The sequence below is a fragment of the Cuculus canorus genome, chromosome 2, assembly GCF_017976375.1.
Source record: "Cuculus canorus isolate bCucCan1 chromosome 2, bCucCan1.pri, whole genome shotgun sequence".
Classification (NCBI taxonomy): Eukaryota; Metazoa; Chordata; class Aves; order Cuculiformes; family Cuculidae; genus Cuculus; species Cuculus canorus.
Window position 1 is genome coordinate 109,673,054 of NC_071402.1, and position 24,371 is coordinate 109,697,424.

General features: G+C 38.8%; 1 protein-coding gene across 5 annotated transcripts; it reads right to left on the reverse strand.

Annotated features, from left to right (window-relative positions):
- Positions 1 to 928: 928 nt before the first annotated feature.
- HERPUD2 (HERPUD family member 2) lies at positions 929 to 23,922 on the reverse strand. 5 transcript variants are annotated; one of them, XM_054058207.1, is made up of 10 exons: positions 23,786 to 23,922; positions 22,742 to 23,071; positions 17,006 to 17,083; positions 13,570 to 13,683; positions 11,309 to 11,466; positions 7,173 to 7,259; positions 6,426 to 6,548; positions 4,565 to 4,888; positions 3,209 to 3,323; positions 939 to 2,878 (listed from the first exon to the last, which is right to left on the reverse strand). In XM_054058207.1, the coding sequence occupies exons 2-10, from the start codon at positions 22,886 to 22,888 to the stop codon at positions 2,717 to 2,719; spliced, it is 1,308 nt and encodes a 435-aa protein (XP_053914182.1). In that variant the 5' UTR covers positions 22,889 to 23,071; positions 23,786 to 23,922; the 3' UTR covers positions 939 to 2,716. The 5 variants fall into 5 exon arrangements, with proteins under 5 accessions (XP_053914187.1, XP_053914185.1, XP_053914182.1 ...); XM_054058209.1 differs by having other exon boundaries at positions 22,742 to 23,067; positions 23,786 to 23,895; XM_054058210.1 differs by lacking the exon at positions 17,006 to 17,083 and having other exon boundaries at positions 936 to 2,878.
- Between the last annotated feature and the right edge of the window lie 449 nt (positions 23,923 to 24,371).

Below are 24,371 nucleotides of genomic sequence, written 5' to 3' on the forward strand. Positions count from 1 at the left end.
AGCTGGATACCAGCAGATTGTGATTGCACAGGTTACAGATACACTATCCTCAAGACAAAGTGAACTTTTGGGAAGTGGTTGAATGCATAGGTCAAATAGATGCAATGTCTTTGATGCATTACAGAAAAAAGTCATAGAGCACCCTCTATCAAATAATCCTGAAATTTTTGTAATAATTCCTATATGTTAGTCATATTAGAGCCATCCACCTAATTATAAGAAAAAAAAAAACCTAGGACAAAGTCTAAGCATTTTATGTTTATGTAGTAAAGAACCTAAATTGAGAGCAGCTCTTCATAGCAACATGGGAGTAAAAACGTAATAATTATACATGATTTAGTCATCATTGCTTCCTATACAGCAAATAAAATAATTGATATTTGTAAGACTTGCATTTATATTTCTCCCCTCTTGATAGATTTGTAAATGAGAATTATTTTGCTACACAAAAAGCATTCTATTTAAGCTGCTTAAATTGAAACAATTGTTCAAATTTATTCTTTCCAATCGAGAGCAAATTTTCACTGAGACCTAGAAATCTTAACAGGTGTTTTGGAGTATAAACCCAAAGAAAAGTTTAAGTTCTAAAACTTCACTGCATAGCTTCAGCAAGCAAAAAAATAAACCCCTACTTCTCACTTGTTCAGACCTATTTAAGACCTTTGCCCTGTAATGGGAAATTAGTAAGTTGGATAGGCTTTCTATTGTTTTGTATAAGAGTCTTTGCAGCCATTTTTATGTTAGATGGCACATAATAACTTCTTGTATGAGAGAAAATAAATAATGGTCCATTGTGGGACACGATATAGACAAATAATATATATAAATTATTAAAGTATTGTACACTTGAATATTATGCTACATAAGTTTAGAGTAGTTGAATACTGTAATGTCCCAACAACAGACCACACTGTGGCATGTATCAAAGATAATAAATATCGGTCCATTGTTGGACATGCTGTATAGACAAATTATATACATATATATACATAAAGTATCATACATTTGAATTTTAAAGTAGTGAATTAGCTTAAGCAATAACTTTTAGCCAGCTTGCGGTGAGAAAGTATGTGACTATTTGTACTTAACTAGGCAAGGAACAGGCAGGGAAACAGATAAAAAAAAGTAGTAGAAAAGCGGTTGGAACTGCCTGGTATTTACAAGACCTTGAAGCAGAGCCCAAAGCAAACAAGTAGCCAGGAAAGGTGTTATGGGAATAGGTCCTGGTGTCGTAATCACTATTAGTGTGGGACAAACAAGCTGGCACTGAGCCTGCTCATGTGCTGGCCATGCAAGGGGCGGGTGATGCTGCTAACCCTTTTCCAGTCCCCACGAGGATGATAAAAGGAGCTGGGCTAGGCAGGTAAGCGGGAAGAAGGACTACATGCACACCTTTTTACTGGAGAGGCCCTGAAGGTGCAGTACCTATCGACTCTGATTGTCTAAGCACCATGCTCCATTTCCTTCTCCTGCTCAGTGAGATGACACCAATTCATGAGTCAATAATCTGATAAGTTTACGTACATGGGTGTAATAGGTTATTTGAACAATAAAACATACTTATTTAACCTTGCCTTAGTGGTCTTGTCTTTGCACACTGGTAGCTATAGATGAAGCTAATACACTTCTGAACTAGGAACAAAACCAAATGAAATTTCTTGACTGTGATTAAAATCTAAAGAAAGCAACTGAAAACCTGACAGTAGCACTGTGTTATCATCTCATATACAATTTTCCTTTTCTCGGTTTTAATTAGCTTAATTAAGTTTATGACTAGAGATATCCTACGGCTGAGATAATACCTGTATGATCATACCATATGCGTATGCTCTGCTAGAAAGATACCACTTTAGTCAATATCAGTAATGCCACCATGATAACTTTATTCCACTCAAATCAACCACATCCTCATCCTTAATGATGTACTATTTAGTTATTTGCATTCAAATATGCATATAAGCATCCAAAAGAGTTACCACAACAGTTTTTATTAAAAAACCCTAATGTACATGTTTTTCCCCCCAGTGCAGCTATATTTTTCTTAAAAAGTACTGTATGTATCAAACATTTAAGATTCATCCCATCACTGTCAGTTGTCTTTGAAGAGCTGTCAAAGAACTCCAGATTTAATGAACTTCAGTATAACCTCAAGAAAAAGCTTTTAGTTTTCTAGATGTATGAGAAGACGCTTAGCATTTTGTGGAATGAAGACAACACACCATTAACATGTAATCCTTGTTTTCACAGCATTCCTTCAGGAATGACAAACTCCAAACCCCAAGTGATAATTCATACCCAGCATAAAAGTAACACAAGATACACTGAAGTTATTCAGATGAATTGGTAGCGTTTGGAAACGTCTATCAACATTCATATTTTTAACAGCTCTTTAAAGAGGTAATGGTGCAGATTAAGTACAAGCCTTTTGCCTCAGTATAATATACATTGAAATTAAAATAAAACATGGAAGACCAATATCTTTACATTTCATTCTTCAGAAAAAGAAGAATCTTAAAGAAAGCATTTAGTAGTCCACTTGTGCTTAAAATAGTGAATGCATGAGAAAGCCAAAAGAAAAAAATACACATTTTTGTACACCATGAACAAAGAGAACATTATAAATTTTCAGAAATTGCACTGTATTTAAAACACTCTAGAATCTGCTCCACTTCTACATATGGCTACTGAGGCTGCCTGGCACAGTTTCTTTTCCACTTTAATTGCCAACCTGTGGAGGCCCTTCAGGGATGAGTGATGTGAAGAAGGTTGTAATAAAAGACCAAGCAGAAGCCATGAATCCAGGCTGTTGCTCTGTATTAGCATCTTCACCTGCATCTTCTCCACTGTCTTCATCAATGCCATCATCCATAAGTCGTTCCTTTAAAAACAGAAATCGAAGCAATTCAACTGCTTCTTTTCAGAGCTTTGACAAAAGGTAAGCAGCAATATCTTTCTACATTAAGTAACTTCTCTCAGAACAACCTCCTGAAGAACAACTAGAATGAAGAAAGTCTGTGACTGAAGTAGAGACAATCAGCACTTGTCAGACTGGAAAAACACAGAGGTTAAGCAGCAGGCACAACAGTGAGGACAATTTCTGAAAGCTTTCTGGTTAAACCAACTACATTTCATTAGAGCTGACCTTCTGTCCAGGCATTACAGCATTCTTTATATATACATGAATCTCAAAAGACGTATCTGCTCTTACCATTTCTTCAAGATCAGGATTATTTGCATGTTGCCCATCACGGTTTACTTCCATGTTATTGGCTGCCTGCTGCTGCCCTCCCTCTTGTCTAAAGGGGAACCATCCAGCTTGGTGTCTATGTAAGGAAACAGAATAGTTGAAAACCTCTCTTCTGAAAAGAACAAAAATATTTTTCTGCTACAGCTAGCTACTGCAGTACATTCTTCACGTACTGAAGCTACGTGTATTTTTCTTCAAGTCTTACTTCTAGATTGAATGACTATTCTTTGACATCTGGGTTATGGTGGGCCTTGCTAAGAGCTGTTCTTTAAGTTTCAGGAGCCCTGTTCACACCACTGTGTTCCAGGAGATGAGTAATTTACCATGATTAAGTGATTAAATATCTACAATACTTTTTTGGAGTCTCCTCCCCATTTTTACGTACTTAATTTATATAATTTTCAAAGGCAGTCTTTATTTTCATAGTTTAAAGTTGATTTTCTGTGGAAAAAATAAATGTAAATTTCAGCTAAGGCTTGAACCACATTACCAATGTAAATTAAATAAGCCTCTCCTACATTTTCAAGTGTCTATATTCTGATTTCGACTATCGTATCTGCATGAGAAACAAAACAGTCATTGTGAGGACTGAAGCTACAATGTAAGGAAACTCTCAACAAATTATATCAGCCCAAAATATCAAGCATTACTGCTGATTTCTATTTCAATCTACACCACTAAGGTACTTCCATATATGAAGGGAAGTGATGACAACAGTATTAGTATTTCTTAATAAAACAGAGAGCACACTTAAGTCTTTATGTTGCATCATGAAAAAAAAAAATTAAGTCCTCGCAATTCTACCAGACCCAGTATCCACCAATACAGTAGCACTGCCTCAACTCTGCCTAACACAATTTACTGCACAAATCCCATACATTATTTTTGAAACACAAATTAGTTTAGCTCTGCAACTTTCTTTTCATATCCAAGAAGTATGTGTTTTAAGTTTACACAAGCATATGCCTGACCTCTATGAACTTTCTTCCTCCCCTCACTTCCACTTCCTCTATTTCCATGCCAAAATTCTACATTTCTGCAACAGTACTGATCTGCTGATCACCATCATTTAAGAACACGTGCCACAGGTAAAAGTGGTATCCAACTTACTGTGAAAATGTTTTGAGAATTATTTTTTTCATATCAGCTTCTCTGCTTGTTTATTTTTTTATTACTTATACACCCATCCACCTCAGATTGTCAAGAGACAGTGCCCTAAACTCTTGCATTTGGACAATTTTTCAGTTTAAATGGATAATATACTAGAACCATACTCCACATATCACATCTGCAGCTGTACTCAACTGTTGTACTCACAAATAAACCAGCAGCATGGCTCCCATTACCATGACAAATCGACTGAAGGAAGAATAGAAGTATACAATGCTCAGCAGAATTGCTGCTCTAGAGAACGTGTACATCCAGTCCAGCCAGTCCCGGTTGAATTCCTCCTCATTCACCACCGCGCCACCCTGTGCATTCATCTGAACATTCGCGTTTACAGGCCTGTTCTCCTGGACGGCTACATTTGGCGCTGCTGCGGGCTCATTTGCAGGAGCACGTTCTGAATTTACGGGCTGGGCAACTGCAGATCTCACTGGCACAGTGCTGGGAGTTGCTTGGGCTGAAACAGCAGCTTGGCTAAAAATTCAAAGATAAAATTGTTTTGTCAGAAAACATGCACCAGCCATTTCTAAGCTTACTTGTCTTCTTTTCTACACTAACAAAAAAAAGTTTCAGATGCAATACGTCTTCAAGAAACTGAATTTTCTCTTAAATATCTATGTATTAATACATTAATTTAATTCCAATCCAAAACTGGATTTCTTGATTTCACAGAATCACAAAATGACCCAGTTGGAAAAGACCTCCAGGATCATCGAGTCCAACCATTCCCATCAACCACTAAACCATGTGCCCCTGAGCACCTCATCCATCCATCTTTTAAATACCTCCAGGGAAGGTGACTCAACCACCTCCCTGGGCAGCCTATTCCAGTGCCCAATGACCCTTTCCATGAAAAATTTTTTTCTGATGTCAAGCCTGAACCTCCCCTGGCGGAGCTTCAGGCCATTTCCCCTAGTCTTGTCTCCCGACACTTGGAAGAAGAGGCCAGCTCCCTCCTCTCTACAACCTCTTTTCAGGTAGTTGTAGAGAGCAATGAGGTCTCCCCTCAGCCTCCTCTTCTCTAGGATAAACAACCCCAGTTCTCTCAGTCGCTCCTCATAAGACTTGTTCTCCAGCCCCTTCACCAGCTTCATTGCTCTTCTCTGGACACGCTCCAGAGCCTCAATATCTTTCTTGGGGCGAGGGGCCCAGAATTGAACACAGTATTCAAGGTGGGGTCTCACCAGTGCCGAGTACAGGGGCAGAATAGCCTCCCTGGACCTGCTGGTCACGCCGTTTCTGATACAAGCCAAGATGCCACTGGCCTTCTTGGCCACCTGGACACACTGCTGGCTCATGTTCAGTCGGCTGTCAAACAACACCCCCAGGTCCTTCTCCTCTAGGCAGCTTTCTAGCCAGACTTCTCCTAGTCTGTAGCACTGCATAAGGTTGTTGTGCCCCAAGTGCAGGACCCAGCATTTGGCCTTGTTAAATCTCATGCCATTGGTCTCAGCCCAGTGGTCCAGCCTGTTCAGATCCCTTTGAAGAGCCTTCCTATCTTCCAGCAGATTGACACTTCCACCCAGCTTAGTGTTGTCCGCAAACTTACTTAGGGTGCATTCGATCCCCCTATCCAGGTTATTGATAAAGACATTGAACAGGGCTGGAGTCAGCACCGAGGCCTGGGGGACACCACCTGTGACCAGCCTCCAACTGGATTTAACTCCATTTACCATAACTCTTTGGGCCCGGTCATCCAACCAGTTTTTCACCCAGGAGAGTGTGCGCCTGTCCAGGCCAGAGGCAGCCAGTTTCCTAAGCAGAATGCTGTGAGAAACTGTGTCAAAGGCTTTACAGGAGTCCAAGACGACTACATCCACAGCCTTGCCCTTATGCAGTAGGCGTTCCACTTTGTCATTGAAAAAAAATTTGCAGGACAAAACTTAGAGTAATATAGCACAGTCAAACAAGATAAATAAAAGACATTTTGATCCTGCAAACAACACCGAAGTTTTTAATACCTTTCTTTCATTACCGTAACTCAGTACTAGCTAAGATAATGCAGACTTACTATTGCATGTAGTACTGACGTGCATACATTTGTTGCCACCAGATCATCTGTAAGGGACTGAATGCAGGATACATAGAAAAGCCAGCAGGAACACCCTGGCCTGGAAACTGGTTGCCTAAATTGCTAGAAAAGGATTTAAAGAAAAATATTCAGTTCTAAATTGCCACATTTACAAAATACAAGCATTTTCCCTCTCATTTGTCCCCCTACAATAACACACTGAAACAACACTGAAACCACATGCAGCGAGATCCAACCCATTCCAAAAAACACTATATGTTTAATCAAGAAATTAATAAACAAAGTTATTTCTACAGAAAGAAGATTTATGTGTTTGTGCTTAGAAGGCTAGCTGCAACTCTGGGACAAAAACATGTAGAAAATTTTTCAAAATTGTGTGTAACTGCAGAAATTCTTCCATAAAATTCCTTTTAAGTTCAGAAGTCACCCTTAAAAGTGCTATCTTCTATGGCTTTCTTTTAGAAGCAATACCTGAAATACCACTGTAATCAAAGACACAAGGAAACGAACATGAGCAAAGGCGAAAAAACAATCTTTCAGATACAGCCTCTGAAGACTGCAACTAAGAACGCTGTGATTTACTTTCCCCCCTTCAACATTTTGAGCAGAAGTGATTCTCTTTCCTATGGGCTTTTAACTCTGGTTCACATGCAAGAGACATAAAGCTCCTATACATAAGTTTTGGGTTTGGTTTTGTCTGCTTTTAGACTTCTTAGCCTCTCTTACCTCCTAGAGTACATAGCATGTTTTGGCAAGATTTCCAACTCTTTCCCCAAAGATTTTGATGTAGTGAACTGTAGTAAACCAGGACATCTTTCAGGACAGCATGAGAGTATAAAACATGAAGAAAAGTTTATTCAGACTGCAGGTAGCAAAAGCTGAGACTGCTGTAATTGTACTGCAGACTACACCTGTTCCCTAAGTAAGGCACTCCCTGCAAAGATATCACCAAGAGATTTCATTAGTCTACCAGGCATTCAGATATACAAGACATGCCCAGAAAGAAAGATGGGAGGAAGACATTAAAATCTTTTTTCATGTTACACATGAGTAAGTATTTCAATATAATTCTGGACAAGAGCCTGTCATGCAACTCCATTATCTTTGCTACAACTGTTATGTTTGTGTTTAGTCATGACCTGCTTTGACAATAGCCTACAGAGGGTGGGGGGAGAAAACAGAAACTACTTTCCCAATATCAAAATAAAAACCCAGATAATCACAGGCAGTAGTCTAGGTTTCTTTCAAAATCTGCAAGGGTGAAGCAGCAGCCCTGCTGATACTACCTATTTTTGCATAATTAACGTGTTAGAACAGCAAAACTGTCAAGCTCCTACTGAAAAACATCAGTCATGCTTTTATCTTTATGGCTGCAAACTATAAGAAAGTGGTTTTCTGTACCTGAACTGGCAAACACTGAGAACTAAGCCTCCTCCAAAATTCATTAGACACCGACCCTCATAAAACATATGACCCTTAAAATATAAAGATGATCCAAATATTCTGCATGGTGGTGTTAAGTACTGAACGGTGAGAAATCACTGGGCAATGTCTCAACTTCAAGCAGGTAGAATGACATACAGGGATGCAAACAGGCAAGCCACTCACTGTTCAACCACTCCTGTTTCTCCAGTTCAGTCACTAATAAGCAGTGCTACCCAACTAGCTTACGAAATTTGGGAACAACTCTAATCTGTGTAACGTATTTCAGTGAGAAGAACCTCTTCAAAGGAAGCAGCTCTTCTCAGCAAAGCAAACTGGGTTGCTGCTAGAAGGAAAAACCGAAGTAGCACACACTTTCTCCTCATCTTTTTCCGAAAGAAGGAGAAAGAGGCAGAAAGCAGAGTTTCAAAAGAATGGCAGCAACAGCAAAAGAGCAGAGAAGCAAATTGGATATGCACAGGCATTCCAAGATTGGAGAAACAGGCAGAAGAAGAACAGTCAGGCAATTCAAAAAACAGTTTTTAAGGTTCAAGTGATAAGAGTTAGCTTCAGAGTATTTTGAAAAAGTAAGATGCATGCTACTCCTTAATTGCCTAGGAAGCTCAGAATTACTTCTCTTGGTCAATGGAAGACACTGAAAACGAGCTAAGTGGCATTCAATTTGAGGATAAGGTCAGACTAGTTACCTAGTGTCACCATGAAGATACTGCTCACTGCTAGTGGAAAAATGGAGGGGTTTTATGCAGAATTAAAAGCTCAATCTCTGTCTTATGCATGAACGATAATAACTGCATTTGTTTAATGACCTTGACCCACAAAGAGATCTCATTTAGTGTACACCACATATGTGTCTGAGATATTAACTTCAAGTGATATTTCAATATTCTCCACTATGTTATTTGCCAAGTCAAAAAAATACAGTGAGCAAAGGCTATTGATGAAGCACAGTATTTATGTGCCAGAACATACTCCATGCTGTCAGTATGTCATTTTGCTCTTCACTTTCAAGCATTACTAGGTACACAATTCATAAACATTTCACTAGATGGGCTGCTCACACTTGACAAGTAATTTCACTGCTTTGATGTTTCCTGCCTGTTTACTGCTTCCACATACTCTCCAATCTGAAATGCAAGCCAGTTCAGGACTGAGCCCATCTGTTCTGTTTATACCTGCATAGTAGCACAGCAGCGCACTGATCCACAACGAAGTGCACAGGAGCAGACAATGCTGTGCTTGCTCTCCCACAGCAAAAGATCAGCTTGGTACATGGACTACTTGCCCACTCCAACCTCAAGTTTAGTTTTTTTTAAAAAAACACATTTATTTCTCAAAATAAGCTTGAAATCAACAGAAAGTTTTAAACTGTTTTCTCTGTATATTTTAACAATCCAAATTAGCTGTTTTCTCAAAGGACATTCTATTCACACAACAAAACTTTGTGCCGGGAACTGATAAACCACCGAAACCATCATTTGATCATCTAACATTCTTCTTATTGTCTGAAAAAATTATTAATGTGTATGTTGCAAAACACTCAAGAAAACTGACCCTCACATACACTTTCAAACAATGGAGACACCCTTCCCTAACAGCAGAGGCTATAGCTCATCATGCAGCTAGAATAACAGTGTCTGTTCAGGAAACAGTAAGAAAAACGGATAAGGCAATGCAAATTTCAGCTACAAATCTTCACTGTTCCCAACAAGTCTCAATCCATGTATAAATTACTTTAGAGCTAGGTTTCATTGCCCCAAATGATGTTTAATAAAGCAGCCAAAAAAGAGAAGGCATTTCATATTGCTGGAATACAGGCAGCAGGGCCCTGAAGCAAAAACAGGTGAATCTGAAGACTACTGAAAGCATTAAAAAGGCTTTTTCAAGGAGACAGCAGACCACAACAGGCACCGGCACAGACTATTTGGAATTGAGCAGAGCCAGTGCCCAGCAGCCTGCAAAGATCTATCTTAAGTTTTGACAACCTTCCATTAAATTACTTCTACAAAAAAGACTGAGGATTATTTAGGATTCATTTATTTTGGCATTTCTGTTCAGATCAGGAATGCACTTCTGAAGCACATCTCCAGTCGTTTCCTCTTACTACAGATTTGTTTGCACCACAGAATGCTCTTGGCTCACCATCTAGATTCCTTTTGGATCACACTGAACCGAAAGATGCCATCTAGGTGCACTGCTAATGCACTGTAGCCACAAACAGGCACCTATTCCGGGTGATCAAACTACAGATAAGGCAGAAAACGCTGAAATACGTGCAGCGTTTATGTCAAGCTCTCAGCAACTCAGTCTATAGATCCACTTCTCTCAATCCATATTAAATACAAAGATTTACCATTTTTATTTAAGTTGCACGTGGTCAGAATAACATTCAGTGCTCCACTCATTGCAAAGGCAATTCCTTCCGAGCTGAGAGTACATTTCAGATAAACAAAAAGGATGTGAAAGAATTCAGGATGAAAACTATTCAGACTAGTAAAGTCTAAGTTAACTTTAAGAAGAGAGCATTTAAATTGAACTGAAACTAAACAAATTTTTGACAGTTCTTGCTATCTGTTTTCTTTCAAGTGACAGAAACAATTGTTACTGTTATCAGGTTCATAAGTTGGGTTTTTTTGTTTTAACATTCTCCAAAGAAAATCTCCAGAATCTACACAGTACAGGGAGAATGCCTTATCCAAAAGAAATCTTGAAGGCATTCCCTGGGGAAACAGCTATCATCTCAGAACACACTACCCTCCCATTTTCCCACTGGAATGAAATAATAAAAAAATGTTTAAGAAACTGCATAGGTTAAAAATTCCTAAAGCTGCTTTTTAAGCACAAAAAAACCCCCAGTGTTTTGAAAATTACCTAATAACAGAACTGATCTAGAAACGTATAGTTTACATTTCCTTGGTATGTATGAAAATGCCTAAAAATTCTGTTGTAGATACACAAGTGCATATACATACTCAAAACACCTGCATATCACTTCTACAGTTGAACTCAATATGAAGAGTTGTTGTGTCAAAAACTAAGAACCATCATGTTCTTTTAAGAATTTAGTGTTGATGATTACAACAAAAGACTAGAAAAAGCAACCAGAAGCAATAATTTTATCAGTTAAATTACTAACTACATCCACTAGATAAATACTACAGCTGCATTTAACTGAAAGCTGAGAGCAGAAAACATGAAGAAAAAATAAAAAACATCCTGAAGGGAAACATCAAGAACACTTACTCTTTGACTCCTGGCTAAAAACATTAATGTTCATATTAAAAATGTTCCTAAATCTGACTTATGCTTCCAGTTGAACTAGACAAATCATTTTGCAGGCTGTGAACAAAACAATCGTAGCTGAACATTTAAAGTACTTTAAAGATTATCAAAAAGCTGAGGATTGCTTCAATCTCACTTACCCTTGCATTAAATAAGGGAACTGGTGGCTTAGTATGGGATTGCTTTGTGCTTGTGGAAGGTTACGATGCCTCACTCCATCTGCACTAGTGTTCAAAGATGTAGATGAAGCTTCTTGGTTTGTGGGTGAGGCAGCAGTTGATCCAGAACGTTCCAAATTCTTAAAAAATAAATAAAATTGAGGTTGGAGATCTCTTTGCCACAGTTAAAAGATTTACTACTGTGTCTTTAAAAAAAACCAAAAAAAAACTATTTGCTTTAATGTTTTGTCACATGTTTTCTAAAAATATAAGCACCAGGCAAGTCTTCTGTGGTTTTAATGGTTCTCGCAAGCCTTTAGTGAAAACAAATCCAAAATTGCACTCAGGTGCACATCTAAAAAAAGGGAAATTTTCAGAAGGACTCAACATTTGATAGCTCCCAGAGAAAACCACAAGTAACTGGGAATCAAAGTTTCAAAAAGCTGAATCAAACTAAAGCTTAATCCAAACAATATTCATCAGCAACTAAAATTCTAGTGGCTACCATCAACAAAAGTAACCACAACATCAGGATACAACTTTATAATCAGAGACAGCTGTGTCTGCAGTGGCTTAAAACACCATTCCTCTACTCTTGTCCTCAATTTCCCCTTCTACTCTCCTATACATCGTCCCCTTCACTATGCCATCTGCCCAATCCAAACTGCTGTGCTCACTGCTGGGAGAGGGCAAACGGTGGTAATAGGCAAGTAGCAAGGAACTACTCAGGCTTCCAGACACTTTAAAAACCAGCGTGGCAGACCCTCAACGCTTTCCAAAATCAATACTTAACCCTGTAAGCAGGACAACAGCTGACTCTCCTACATTATTTGTCACCACAACAAGACTTCTACTTGGCCACTGAGATGCATTATTTTAGTTTTAATAAACCCCCATATCCTATTGCTAAGCATTACTGTAATGTTTACTCAGTAGAAAATCCTCTTCAACTTTGACAACTCAGGAAGTGAGGAGCTGCAATTACTTAAGACATCCATATCACATTTGCCCTACAAAGGAAAACAAGAAAAATTTAACACTAGACAGTGGCGGAAATAAAAACAACAACAAAAAAAAAACAAATGGAAGAATAAAGGCCATTCAAGCTTTGGGTTTAGGTTGTTTCCTTCAAAGTATTATGAACCTAACACTGAGCATAATGACTACTTTAAGTAGTCATTAATATGGTCATTTATATATGACATTTACAACTCATCTATGAAGCACTAAAATCACAAAGGAGGCCCCATGTCCTGCTTACAAAGAGACAAGAATACAGCCTTTGAAAAGATAATGTAACCACTGTCCACTTTCAACTGCTGCTTAACTGCTCCTGTTTGTCAGACAGCAGTCAGAAACAGTATCCTATCTCCAGAGGAATGAAAACAGATACCTTATTACTGGAAGGGTATGTGCTGATCAACACAGCACAGATGAAAAGCACCTACAACAGTACTGTATACATTCCTTTCTAACTAACCCTCAAGGGTCACTTAGTGATACTGCCAGCTCTGGAAAAAGCTAAGAGAATTACAGCGATGACCACCAAGTCATCAACAGAAACACTAACTGCCTTTCTGTTAAAACAGAACGGAACGAAATAACACAACCATTTTTGCACAGAGCCTGAAGAGGGGAAGACTCAAAACACCCTACACAAGTGTTCTGTGAACAACTTGGCTAATAAAACATTAAGAACACTCTTTCTCACTATCTTACAGACACTATGACGGCCCTGAAGATACTCCTTAAATACCAGTCGATTCCTGTCAAGTAGAATGAATGCCGGCCAAGCTCCACCTATCCATCTCACAGCAAAGGCACTAATTTGACTGGTCTCTCTTCAGTGGTATGAATTTTCATGAAACAAATCAGAACTTGGAGGGTTTTTTTTTTTTTTTTAAAAAAAAAGCTGACTACATTGCTCAATTTCTGCCAAAGATGCAGAGACTTACAGAGAAAGGAAAATGTATTTTTTGATAAAGTGTTAAAAATAAAGAATAGCTTAGAAAAAGTAGTGCTTTATCATCTAGCAAACATAATTGTGTTACAATTTGAAGAAAGGTCACCTTTCTTTAAATAAAATGACACCCTTAAATAATGAAGTCAAACTGTACAAATTCATACAGCATGCTCTACTTTCACCACATCATTTTACAGTCAAATTTTTTAAATTAAGATAAATTCTTGGAAAGCTTCCTCAGTGTAGGAGAAATTCATGTCCTGTACATGAAAAAACTCACAGAATTACTGCTGGAGGTTGAAGCTCCGTGACCTTCTCTACTGGTGCTGGGTTTTGGAGAACTTGGGGGTGTCCGGGAAGTACATACCAGATGAACCATATGATATTCATCTTGCTAAAAATTAAAGAAATTGCAGAGCTAAAGCAACAATATTTGAGAAATTTACAAGCAAAATGTCCTTATAAAGCTACTTTCAAAGTTGCATTTGCAATTAGTAGAGAAACATTATACAAAAAGGGGAGATCATAAAGTAAAACTTGTGCCTAGCATAAGAGAAGTCTACTGTTTCACAACCAATGTTTTCTTAGCAATTGTACACAATAATACACTGAACATTCACTTAACATTGTTTTCCCTAGAACTGCAGCACATCAGAACCAATGGAAGATCACACAGAGAAACATGAGGAAGCATATCATAAGTTTTACCTTGTATTTTGGAAAAATCTCAAATCCTTTGCAGGGCTCAGTTTCCCTAAAGTTAAGAATGCTAATATCTGCACTGAGTTCTAATGAAGAGTGTTATTCAATAAAGGCATCAAACTAAATAAAAAATGTAGGCACTGGAATTACACAGGCAGACCAAGATATGAAAAATATCCTAACCATTAAGTCTACCTCACTGCAGTCTTGACCCAAGCCTAACCTGCAGACACTCAACTGAGGAGCACCTACAGATATTCCACACTCAGGGAATGCTATTTGAAGCACTAGATGGGATTTGAGTATTCCTAAAGATTTGAAAGTGAGGAAGCACCACTTGAAGTCACATCAGTATGCAAGTAATCAGCTCACACCAGTTCTTCGTGAATATGTCCCCCACCAACCATGGATGCCTAAACAACATCAACCTGAAGCAATTTCACCATACCAAATGAAAACACCCCATTATATCAGCATGCTTGAAGCTTATATGGCCACAGCAACAAGAACAGCTATGACTGTTTAGTTTGCACACTATACCTACCTCAGTAATCAAATCTTAAATAAGAAAAACAACAAAAAAAATTTGTCCTCTTCTGAAATCCACGCGTTACAACCAAGCTGCAGTTTTTAATGAGATGACATTTAGAACTAACAGGCTTGGAAGTTTTTTCTAAACTATTAAAAATGTTAAAACATACAGTTATTCATTTTTAAGTTTTAATCTTTAGAAATAAAGAGAACTGGATTACTGCTTTTATACACAACTGTGCACTACTGCTAGCATAGCCTATCCATATCTACACTCATTTGAACTCCTTTGCACGTATCAGTTTCTAGTCCCAAGCACAGCCTTCATTATTACACTAAGCATAGCTTCCTACTGGCTAGTGATAGTAAGCAATTAATCAGAGACCACTGAACACAGACATCACCATTCTGACCACATTAACAGCCTTTAACATAATTAGTTACCCTCTTTCTGGAACTTAATCCACTTAGGCAAAAGAAGCTAGGTATTACTACTTGGTAAGCATACAGGTACAGCTTTATTCAAAGTTTAGTAATCACACTGTGTTTATTGTAATATATTTCTACTTATACATAAACTGTTAAACATCACTATGCTTGAAGAGTGCCACAACTCACAGTCTCAAGGTATTTTATATCAGTGAAACAACACTACTCAGTATCAAAAAAGTAAGCATCACAAAGTTAAACTGAGAGATTTGGTAAATCCTCAGATAACATTTGGAATTTGTAGCTTATCAAGTAGGAAAAATATGGCAGAGAATGAGATTGAACTTAAAAACTAATCATACCTTGCTGAAAATCTTGAACACAAAAAATACTCTTCTGCAAACACAATTTTTCACTTTGTGCTTAAAAATGATGAGAATGTTTCTAAATTCACTAAATTTCTTTAATGAAATCCAAGGCCTATAGTTACTAAAATGTCTTTGAAGTCAATTACAGCCTCTGTATGGTAGAAGATGACATTATTTTGGCAAAATTTCTCCTCTAGTACTTAAGTAAAATTTGAAATAGCATTTCCTAGAGCTAGATTGCTGTAAGCAGGCCAAGCAAATTCAAGAGATTCAGACTTCATTTTGTCCTTAACAAGCCAAATGGAGCTTTGAGGTAAGTTATATAAGCATTTTTCACGGCCTTTTAAGTGGTACAAGATACAATGCTTGACAATAGTTCAGCTGTGGTTTTCTAGCAAACCTGTATGTAGTAAGAAGTTTCAATCATTTTTTTTGATAAGCAGTTCAACTGAATAAAAATCTATTTCAGCATGAATATTATAAAGTAACAATAGTGTCAGTCTGCTCAAGATTCCTCTGTGTTGGTTTCTTCACACTTAACACAGAAGTTCAGTTGCCCACTTTCACTAAGGCACTATTCTCCTTTAGAGACCATCACCCATACTTAATATTAAAATGTAACCCACTCTTGCAGTCTGTACATTGATTTTTACCTTAATACATCATTAAAAATGTATCATTACCAACAACCAGGTTCTGTGCTTCAAAGCTTACCTATTACCTAGGATTAAAAACTGCATAATTGTTTAATGATCTAGAGTATCTTCCAAATACTGCTACTGCTGCATCCTGATCTGTTTACAAGGAGTTTCAAGATTACTCCACATATATAACACATTGCTTTCTGCTTCTATCAAAAATGAAACAAAGTTCTTGATAAGCTGCCCTAAATATGAATTTATACTACACGTTTTTAAGAACTTTACTAACTTAACAAAGCCCCTATTTTTTGGTAGCATCAGTGCAAACTATCTGAACCAATCTGGGAACAAAGTGCATGTATTTAAAGATCTACATCAGATACCATGCGTATTCAGGATTTGGAATTCATTTAACTGTTGACTGGAGATTCCAGAGATAGATTAGCAAAACTATTTTTCTTCAAGATGAAACAGGAAAACAAAATAATATTAAAAAAAAAAGCCAAGAACTTTCAGACACCATCAGGAAAAGCTGATAGGTGACAAATAAAACCAGGACAAAGAAATAGCTTCACCAGCAAAACCACTTAGGAATTTATAATTCTGGTTTTACATATAAATACATTACCCTTAATTTAGCTTACACAAGTGTCATTTTTAGGGCAAGTTAAGTTTTTAAGGCAAGTTCTTGGATTTAAGCACATAGAAGAAATGAAATGATGTCCTAAACCAACAGAAATCTGTTAAATGACTCTCCTTAGGTCATTAGTGGGAACTGTCCAAAGAAGTCACTCTACACTATATATCGCTTGTTTGGGACTTACGTAGCCTACTTACTCTCCCAGCAATCAGAAACATACCTCAATTCACAAGTACCAGAATCTTACACACAAGGGATACTTGAAAATACATTCTCCTGAACACAACGTTATACAGTTATATCTCTCAATACAACAATGAAAACGCTAAATAAAACAGATCTAAGTTTCTATTTCCCAAAAAGGGGTTTTCATCAAATATCATACTGTGTTGATATAAAGCTTACTTTTCTGAGAACATCTTTCAGCTGCAGATGATCAGGAAGCAGTCTGCCAGAATACACCAGTCTCTGATCCTTTGTAGACTAGGAGATGGGACAAAGAAAGGAATTTAGCTTTTTCCTGCTGTACAGATAATACAGCTGGAGATAACATGTGCAGATGAGAAAAACCCTTGTTATTCCAACCACCAAGAAACAGCCTTAAAAACTTTACAGAGGCTTCACAAACCTGACTTGCAAATTAATTCTGAAAAAGAATTCTGTTATTATACACCGAAGAGGACCATAACAATTAAACATGTGACTGGCAAATCCTGTTCAAGACAACTATCAAGTACATTCAAAAATTCCTTTCTTTTAAAGAGGGTTTGTTCTTTACCATGTTCCCCTTCCCAGGCACTTGCTGAAAAGGTAGAGGGAAAAGTAAGTGGGGCAAAGAAAAAAACCCCAAAATAGTAAAATGATGAAATGATAATTAAAACATGCAGAAGGAAGGCACAAATTTCAGTCTTTTTTGACATGAAATTTATGTTATTAGTCCCTGGCCCCCACTCCACCACAAAAAAACCAAACCCATATCACAAGAGGAAGAAAGGAGGAAAGCACTAAAAAGCAGCAAAAAGGGGGTTGGGTTTTTTTTTTGTTTTAAAGTAGCCTTCAAACTTGGGGAAGCATTTTACCTGTTCTTAGGCTCCCACAGTCTAAAATACATTAGCAATAAAAAAAAAAATTATTAAAATAAATGATACTCTATTCATAAGGTAAGAACTTTTAACTATTTCACACATAAGAGATAATGATTAAATTATTTTTAAAAGAAAATCATTTGGGGTGCCTATGTACAGCAAGACCTTGACTACACTAAAGCAATTCATACCTTCCTTGGTTAAACAAAAACACTCTAATGCCACTCTGTTTAGTTTGTACTGTCAGAGAGTTCTAAATAGACTTAATACTAGCAGGTCACTAGCACACCATAACTGCAAATAAACAGTTCGGGTTTTGGTGTTTGGTTGGTTTTTATTTTTAAAAAAGCTCCCAAATATTCTTTCATTGAAAGAGCTTTAAAGAGAATTCTACTTTTTAAAGACAGTCTTCTATTTTCAGTTTAACTACTTCTTGCATCCTAAATTAATAATAGCATTTATGATGTGAAAGAAAGCACTAACATAAGCAAATGCTAAATGGAATCTAACATCATTACAACAGATACGCATTATCAGCGTGAATTATTGAAAGAATTTCTCCATCGTGCAAACAGCTAGTCTTACAACATCCCTCCTTTTTCTCACCCAGCCTTCTGTTGCCCACTCTGCAGCCTAATTCATGCTTATACTAAGACAAAGATACCCTGAGATGCAGATCTCTGTGATTAGAAAAAGCTTTCACAGAAGTTTTGAGATCTTGTCTTGCAATAGCCTCTTACAGATTCCCAATAACTCAGCAGAACTTAGAAGAGTCCAGAACTTCTTTTCCCTGAAAAAAGCTAGTCGTATCACCAGAAAAAAATTATAATCTAAGCAAATAATTATAAAAAGTACACATTAAATTCAAGAAGCTTTTGCTTTGACTTTTTCTCACAAACTCGTACTACCTATTCATGATTAAATAACTCTTTTAAAAAATGAGTGCACAAACAGCTCCATATAGTAAGAGCTGTTTCTCCTACTGAAGAATCATTTTCTATATTTTTCTATATTTTTAATCAGTGATATAATACACTATTTTCCTATGTCTCACAACACAGGGAACTAGTTATTCGCATCTCCAATGGATAAAATACTTTCATGAATTCAATATCAATGCTGTCCTATTTCTACTTATGTTTAAAACAACAAGGAAAAATGCCTGTATATCTCATGTATCTTTCATTCTTATCATTCTGGTTGCTCCTTTCAAGGAGAAAAAGACTGCTAATGGAATCCAAGCTTATTTGCATTTTGTATTTGGGAAAGGCCTTCTTAGAAATACTACAATCTGCAGCACGCATCGAGATTACAGAAAACTTCCATTTCCTGTAAATTATAAACTTGATTCTTTAAAGTGACCAAGGGAGCCACAACTGAAGTTGCAGAAGCCTTGCTTCTGGGTCCCAAGATAAGAGTATCTGGAGATTAATTAGAACAGACAAGCAGTTAAAACAAGCTAAACAACAACAGCCACTCTGCAAACTCTAAATCTTTGTACTATCTTCCAACACGGCAATGGAGTGCTGTTTTGCCTGTCCCACTCATAACTTTCAAAGCAGTCAAATTCAGATTCTTCCCTTGAGTACCTTACATATGAAAGCCCCCCCCAACCCAATCTAATTAAGTACTTTCTCAAATATAATACAAAAAGTACAAATTATTTTTTAATATGAATACTTTACAAAGAAGAAATTGCAGATTAAAATGACCCCTCAAAGCTCACTACCACATAGCTTCACTACCACACAGCAATGTGTTCCAGGTCTCTACAAAACCACAAAAGAAGAAAAGGGCACACATACACTGAGTGCTTTTAATCACATTAAGCTAGAAAAATTAATGGGGGAAGACGAGGTCTTAAACTCCATAGTCCTCCCTACATAACTTAAATACCTAACAGTGCACTACAGGATTATCACTTGCAATTCTCAGGGTGAAAGCCATTTTGGAATTCTGAAATGTAGGATTTCTTTAAACGCGGATGGACAAAGAGGTGATAAATGTGAAAACACAGTAACTCACATACGTGCCAAAGCAAACGGAAAAGGCATTCAACTTATCCTCTGCCAGAGGAGGTTCACTACAATACCTCCTGCTTCAAGGAACAGCATGCTGCTTGCCCAAACACTGAATTGAGATGGAAAAAGACCTAAGAAAACCTATTATTAGTGTGGCCCCATTTTCGGAAGCAACTACATAGCATCAAATCAAGTTATTCTAGAACCTAAAGTTTAGAGTGAGGTGGAAGACAGTTTTCAGATCATAATGCAAAAGGTATGCATTTAAAAACTAAGAATTCATCAGGTTTTTTGATTCTATTTTTCAAGCAAGACTCCATCTGCAACGCTTAGTCCAAGTTAGCTGCACCCAGCACACTGCCAAAACCACCAAATCTAAGCTAATGCAGCCACTTCCTTTAGAAACGTTAAGACAATCTCAAAGTTATCCCGTTTCAACTAAAAAACATGTCCATTATTTTGGTCAGCCTCTCTCTCTTTCACAGGAAACAAAAATCCTAAAACCACATCTGGTTAGAACTGTGGGCTAAGTACATGCTAATTGACAGGTATCACAGGAAATGAGAAACAGCAGTTCTAAATTAATGTTTATGGGTGTAATCGATGCAAGAGTTGATGCATCTAATGTAAGTTCTGCCAGACTGAGAGACACAGGCTGATCTCCCAAGTTTTCTTTTCTTAAATAAACATTTCATTTAGGTACACTATGACTGCAGTACTATAGCTATGAAAAACTGGTCCAAAAATACTGACAAACACAAACCTTAGTGTAGACCCAAAAACTAACTTAACATTGTTTTAAACCCATTTACCCTACTCAGTGACTTCCTTGAGTAAGGGTACCAACTTTAATTAAACAACTAAACCAATTTAAATCTGACTGTACTTGAAATCTGTACATACTTACCTAAGGCATTTAGACAAATTAACCTGTGAAAATCACAAATAACCTTGAGGCCTAACTTCTCATTTGCCTATTTTAGCCATTAAGGAATATATATATCTTAAGGAAATAAGTTGTAAATTTAACGACATTTACAGTTACCATCAGTTCACTGACTAACGTACAGATGCATATAGGAGAATGAGGCACAAGTCACCTGTGAAAACTTGAAAGACTGGGTACAGCAATGACAGCAATAGATTTCTACGTTACACCTTTGATTTCAAGAACACAGCAATACCCATATAGGGCATCTATGTTCTGACATATTCTTGCACTCTCAAAATAGCACTGTAACAGAAGCCATTTGCAGTACCTAACAATTTCAGGGAATGTAGAAATTCCATTGACTAGCTTTTGACACTGATCTAATTTAAAAAGAAAAAATAGGGGAGTGAAGCTCCTAAAATCGCAACAAATATTTAAAGAAATTTGAAAAAGCAGTGATGCTAAATGTCAAAAACATATCAAGCCAAAAATACATATTCCAATTTTACTATATATAGGAAACATCTTACTAAACATCTCCCACCTCCCATGTTATTACTTTAATTTGAAAAGTTCTAAGAAACAGAAATATTGTGTTCAGTTACTAATTCAATTACAAGTAGAGTAAATCTAAACTATATTTGAACTCCTGAAAATAATTCTTGCTAAAGAAACTCAACGATCCTTAACCCAGCACAATTCTAGGGATTCTGAACTAGTCACTTAATAACAAGAAGCATGTTGAGGAATTAAATTTTCAACAGAAGAAAGACGTTCCAGGAAACTGAAATTTAATATTACACCACTGGTTAAAAACCGACAGTGCAAGATAAAAACTTCTGGTTCATTAAGGATTCTTCCTAGAAGCCAAATTTAGCAAGATCACAGGATGAGTCAGAAGACTAGTATTTAAACACAAATACACCACTGGAGGAGACTCCAGCAAGGAAGAAGCAGCATCAATCAACTGAAGTCACACATTTGTTTCTTTCACAGAATATAAGGTCCCTTAGCAGAGAATTACTCACAGCAATAACTAAACCCACAAACTCTCAAATACAGCTTCACAGAACTCAATGTACCAGTGACACAACCTATGCCGTTGACTGCTTTTCTTCTCCAAAAGGCAGAAAACCTGTTTGAGGCACAAAACTAGTTTTACTTTCCCCTCCTCAAAAAAAATAGAAATCAACACTGCCAATAACTCTTCTACTGAATTAAGTGAATACTAACCCTTTACAATATAAATGCAACCTCTGTCTAATGTTTTCAACAGCAAGGTCTAGGCCCTACACGCTGCTGCAGCATTAAGGCAAAGTCACTCCCTTTACACAGCTTTCTGGAACAAACGTTAAAAAGACTGCTGTTCTACACAGGTACTGTATTACCTTTCTGGTTATCTTTCTATCCATGTGGTTTTTCATAGCCTCTTTTTAACTGCCCAATTTAGAACCTAAAAGAATTTGCAAATAAACCACATTTTCCTCAGGGAACAAAAAAGCTATAGGTCTTTAAGTTTCAAAATACATTCACAACTGTCATACAAGTCTGTAGGACATCTGAAAGCAGTTTTCAGCACAATCTCAAAACAATCAGCTTCTCAAAGAGCAAACAAAAAAATGAAATACGAGAGGTTGCTCAATAGCATCTTTCAAATAATATTACAAATAATCATCTACCTGTTTCATATCTCAGTGAATTCCCTCAATGGTGGTAACTTTTAACTGTACTGCTTACACTGTAATTACTTTTGACAGAACCCTTTCTTTCAGAGAAATTTGTCTTAAATTCAGTTAACTGAAATATCTAAATTCCAGTTACTAAAAAAGTTAAACAGAGCATTAGGCGTCTTTGGTGATACCACCTTCCACGATCCCATGCTGTGATCTTCTTAAACCACACAAAAGACCTGCTATTTATATTGCCAACTTCCCTGAAGGCAGAGCACTATCCATTCCCTTTGCATAGACGGCTCTTTGGGGTCAGGGCTCTTCCTTGTTTATTTTGCAGAGTACCTAAGGAAAGTCTTGACCAACTGTCCAGAAGTTACTGCAACACCAGTCTTACTGACAAGATGATGGAAAAGGGCTGGCCAACAACTCACCGGCTTACTGGGGTAGACTTTAGAGAGGTGGGATTTTAGCTTGCCCACAGTCCAGTCCATAAAGCAGTTAATGGTCTGGTCGGTGTATTTCTGGTTAGGAGCTTTAATGATGAGGGTCACGGGCTGACCCACAATGCTTTGGTCCATGCTGCTTGGGGGGGGGGGGCAGCCCTACCCCCTCTCTTCTTCCCAGGGAGATGAAGCTTGAACCTCCAGGTGCTCCAGGGAGGTGGGTCTTCAGCGTCCGGGGGCGAACTCCCTGGGGAAACTGGGGGAGCCCATCTTGGTCCTGGTGCTCACACTGTGGGCAGGGTGGCAGCTGGGGTCTGCCTGCCAGGTGAGGGAGGAATAAGCAGAGAGAGAGACAGCTCAGCACATCACCTACAGGTACACACACCCCCTCCAGGAACCACAGTCCCCCCTCTACCTCCAGTAACCACTAGTGTATACACACACACACAGAGACATATTCTCACACAGGTGCGTGTGCACAGTCAGACACACACACTCGGAGACATTCCCATACACACCCACAAACACATTCATACACCACCCCTTCCTGACACACTCACAGACACTTGCACACATTCTCAGGCACACACTCACACACACCCCTTCCCGATGCACTCACAAACACACCCGCACACTCACACAGACGCACACACTCACAGCCCTTCCCCAGACTCACACACACTCAGAGCCCCTCCCCACACTGACACACACACTCAGTCCTGACGCACACTCAGACACACTCACACCCCCTCCCCACACTCACTCACACACACTCACACGCTCACAGCCCTTCCCCACACACTCAGGCCTCCTCCCAATACTCACAGAAACACTCTCACAGACACAGACACTCACAGACACACACACTGACAAACACACTCGCAACCCTTCCCCACACACTCAGACCCATTCACACTCCCTCCCCGCACTCACAGACACACGCACTCGCAGACCCCCTCCCCGGTAATCACAGCCGCCGGGCCGGGCCCCGCCCCGCACACAGACAAAGGGGACCCGCAGGGCCGTCGGTACCGCGATGGCGCCGCCCGGGCTGGGCCCCTCCGCGCGCGGCGGCGCCGCCCCGACCTCCGTCCGGCTCGGGCGGCGGCGTAAAATGGAGACCGGAAGCGCCCGCGCTTTCCCCCCCGCCCTTCGCGCGCCTCCCGGCGCGCGCCGCTGGGGGGCGCCCGCGGGGCGCGCGCCACGCTCGGCCGCAGGGGCGGGAGGGGGTACGGATGACGCAACGACGTAAAGATGTAATGACGCACTAACGTCAAGACGTAGTGGTGCTATGGCGGCGAGGGAGGTGGCGTGTGGCTGCCGCGGGACCGCGCCGAGCTCCGGCCGCGCTTTGCCGGGGCGTGGTTAAAGAAAACGAGGAGGAAAAGCTGTGTTGGCGGGGCGGGTTTGAAGGGAAGCGCGGACCCGGGGCGGTGCGTGGGGAAAGCGGGGGCGGGAGGGCTTAAAGGGGCAGGGGAGGGTCAAAATGAGGGAGAACCGTTTTAGGTGAAAGAGGAGGGATTTAGATTAGATATTAGGAAGGATTAGGGCCCATCATGGGAACAGTGCTGTTTAAAGGCTCCGAGGAGACCTTAGAGCGACTTTACAGTGATTGATA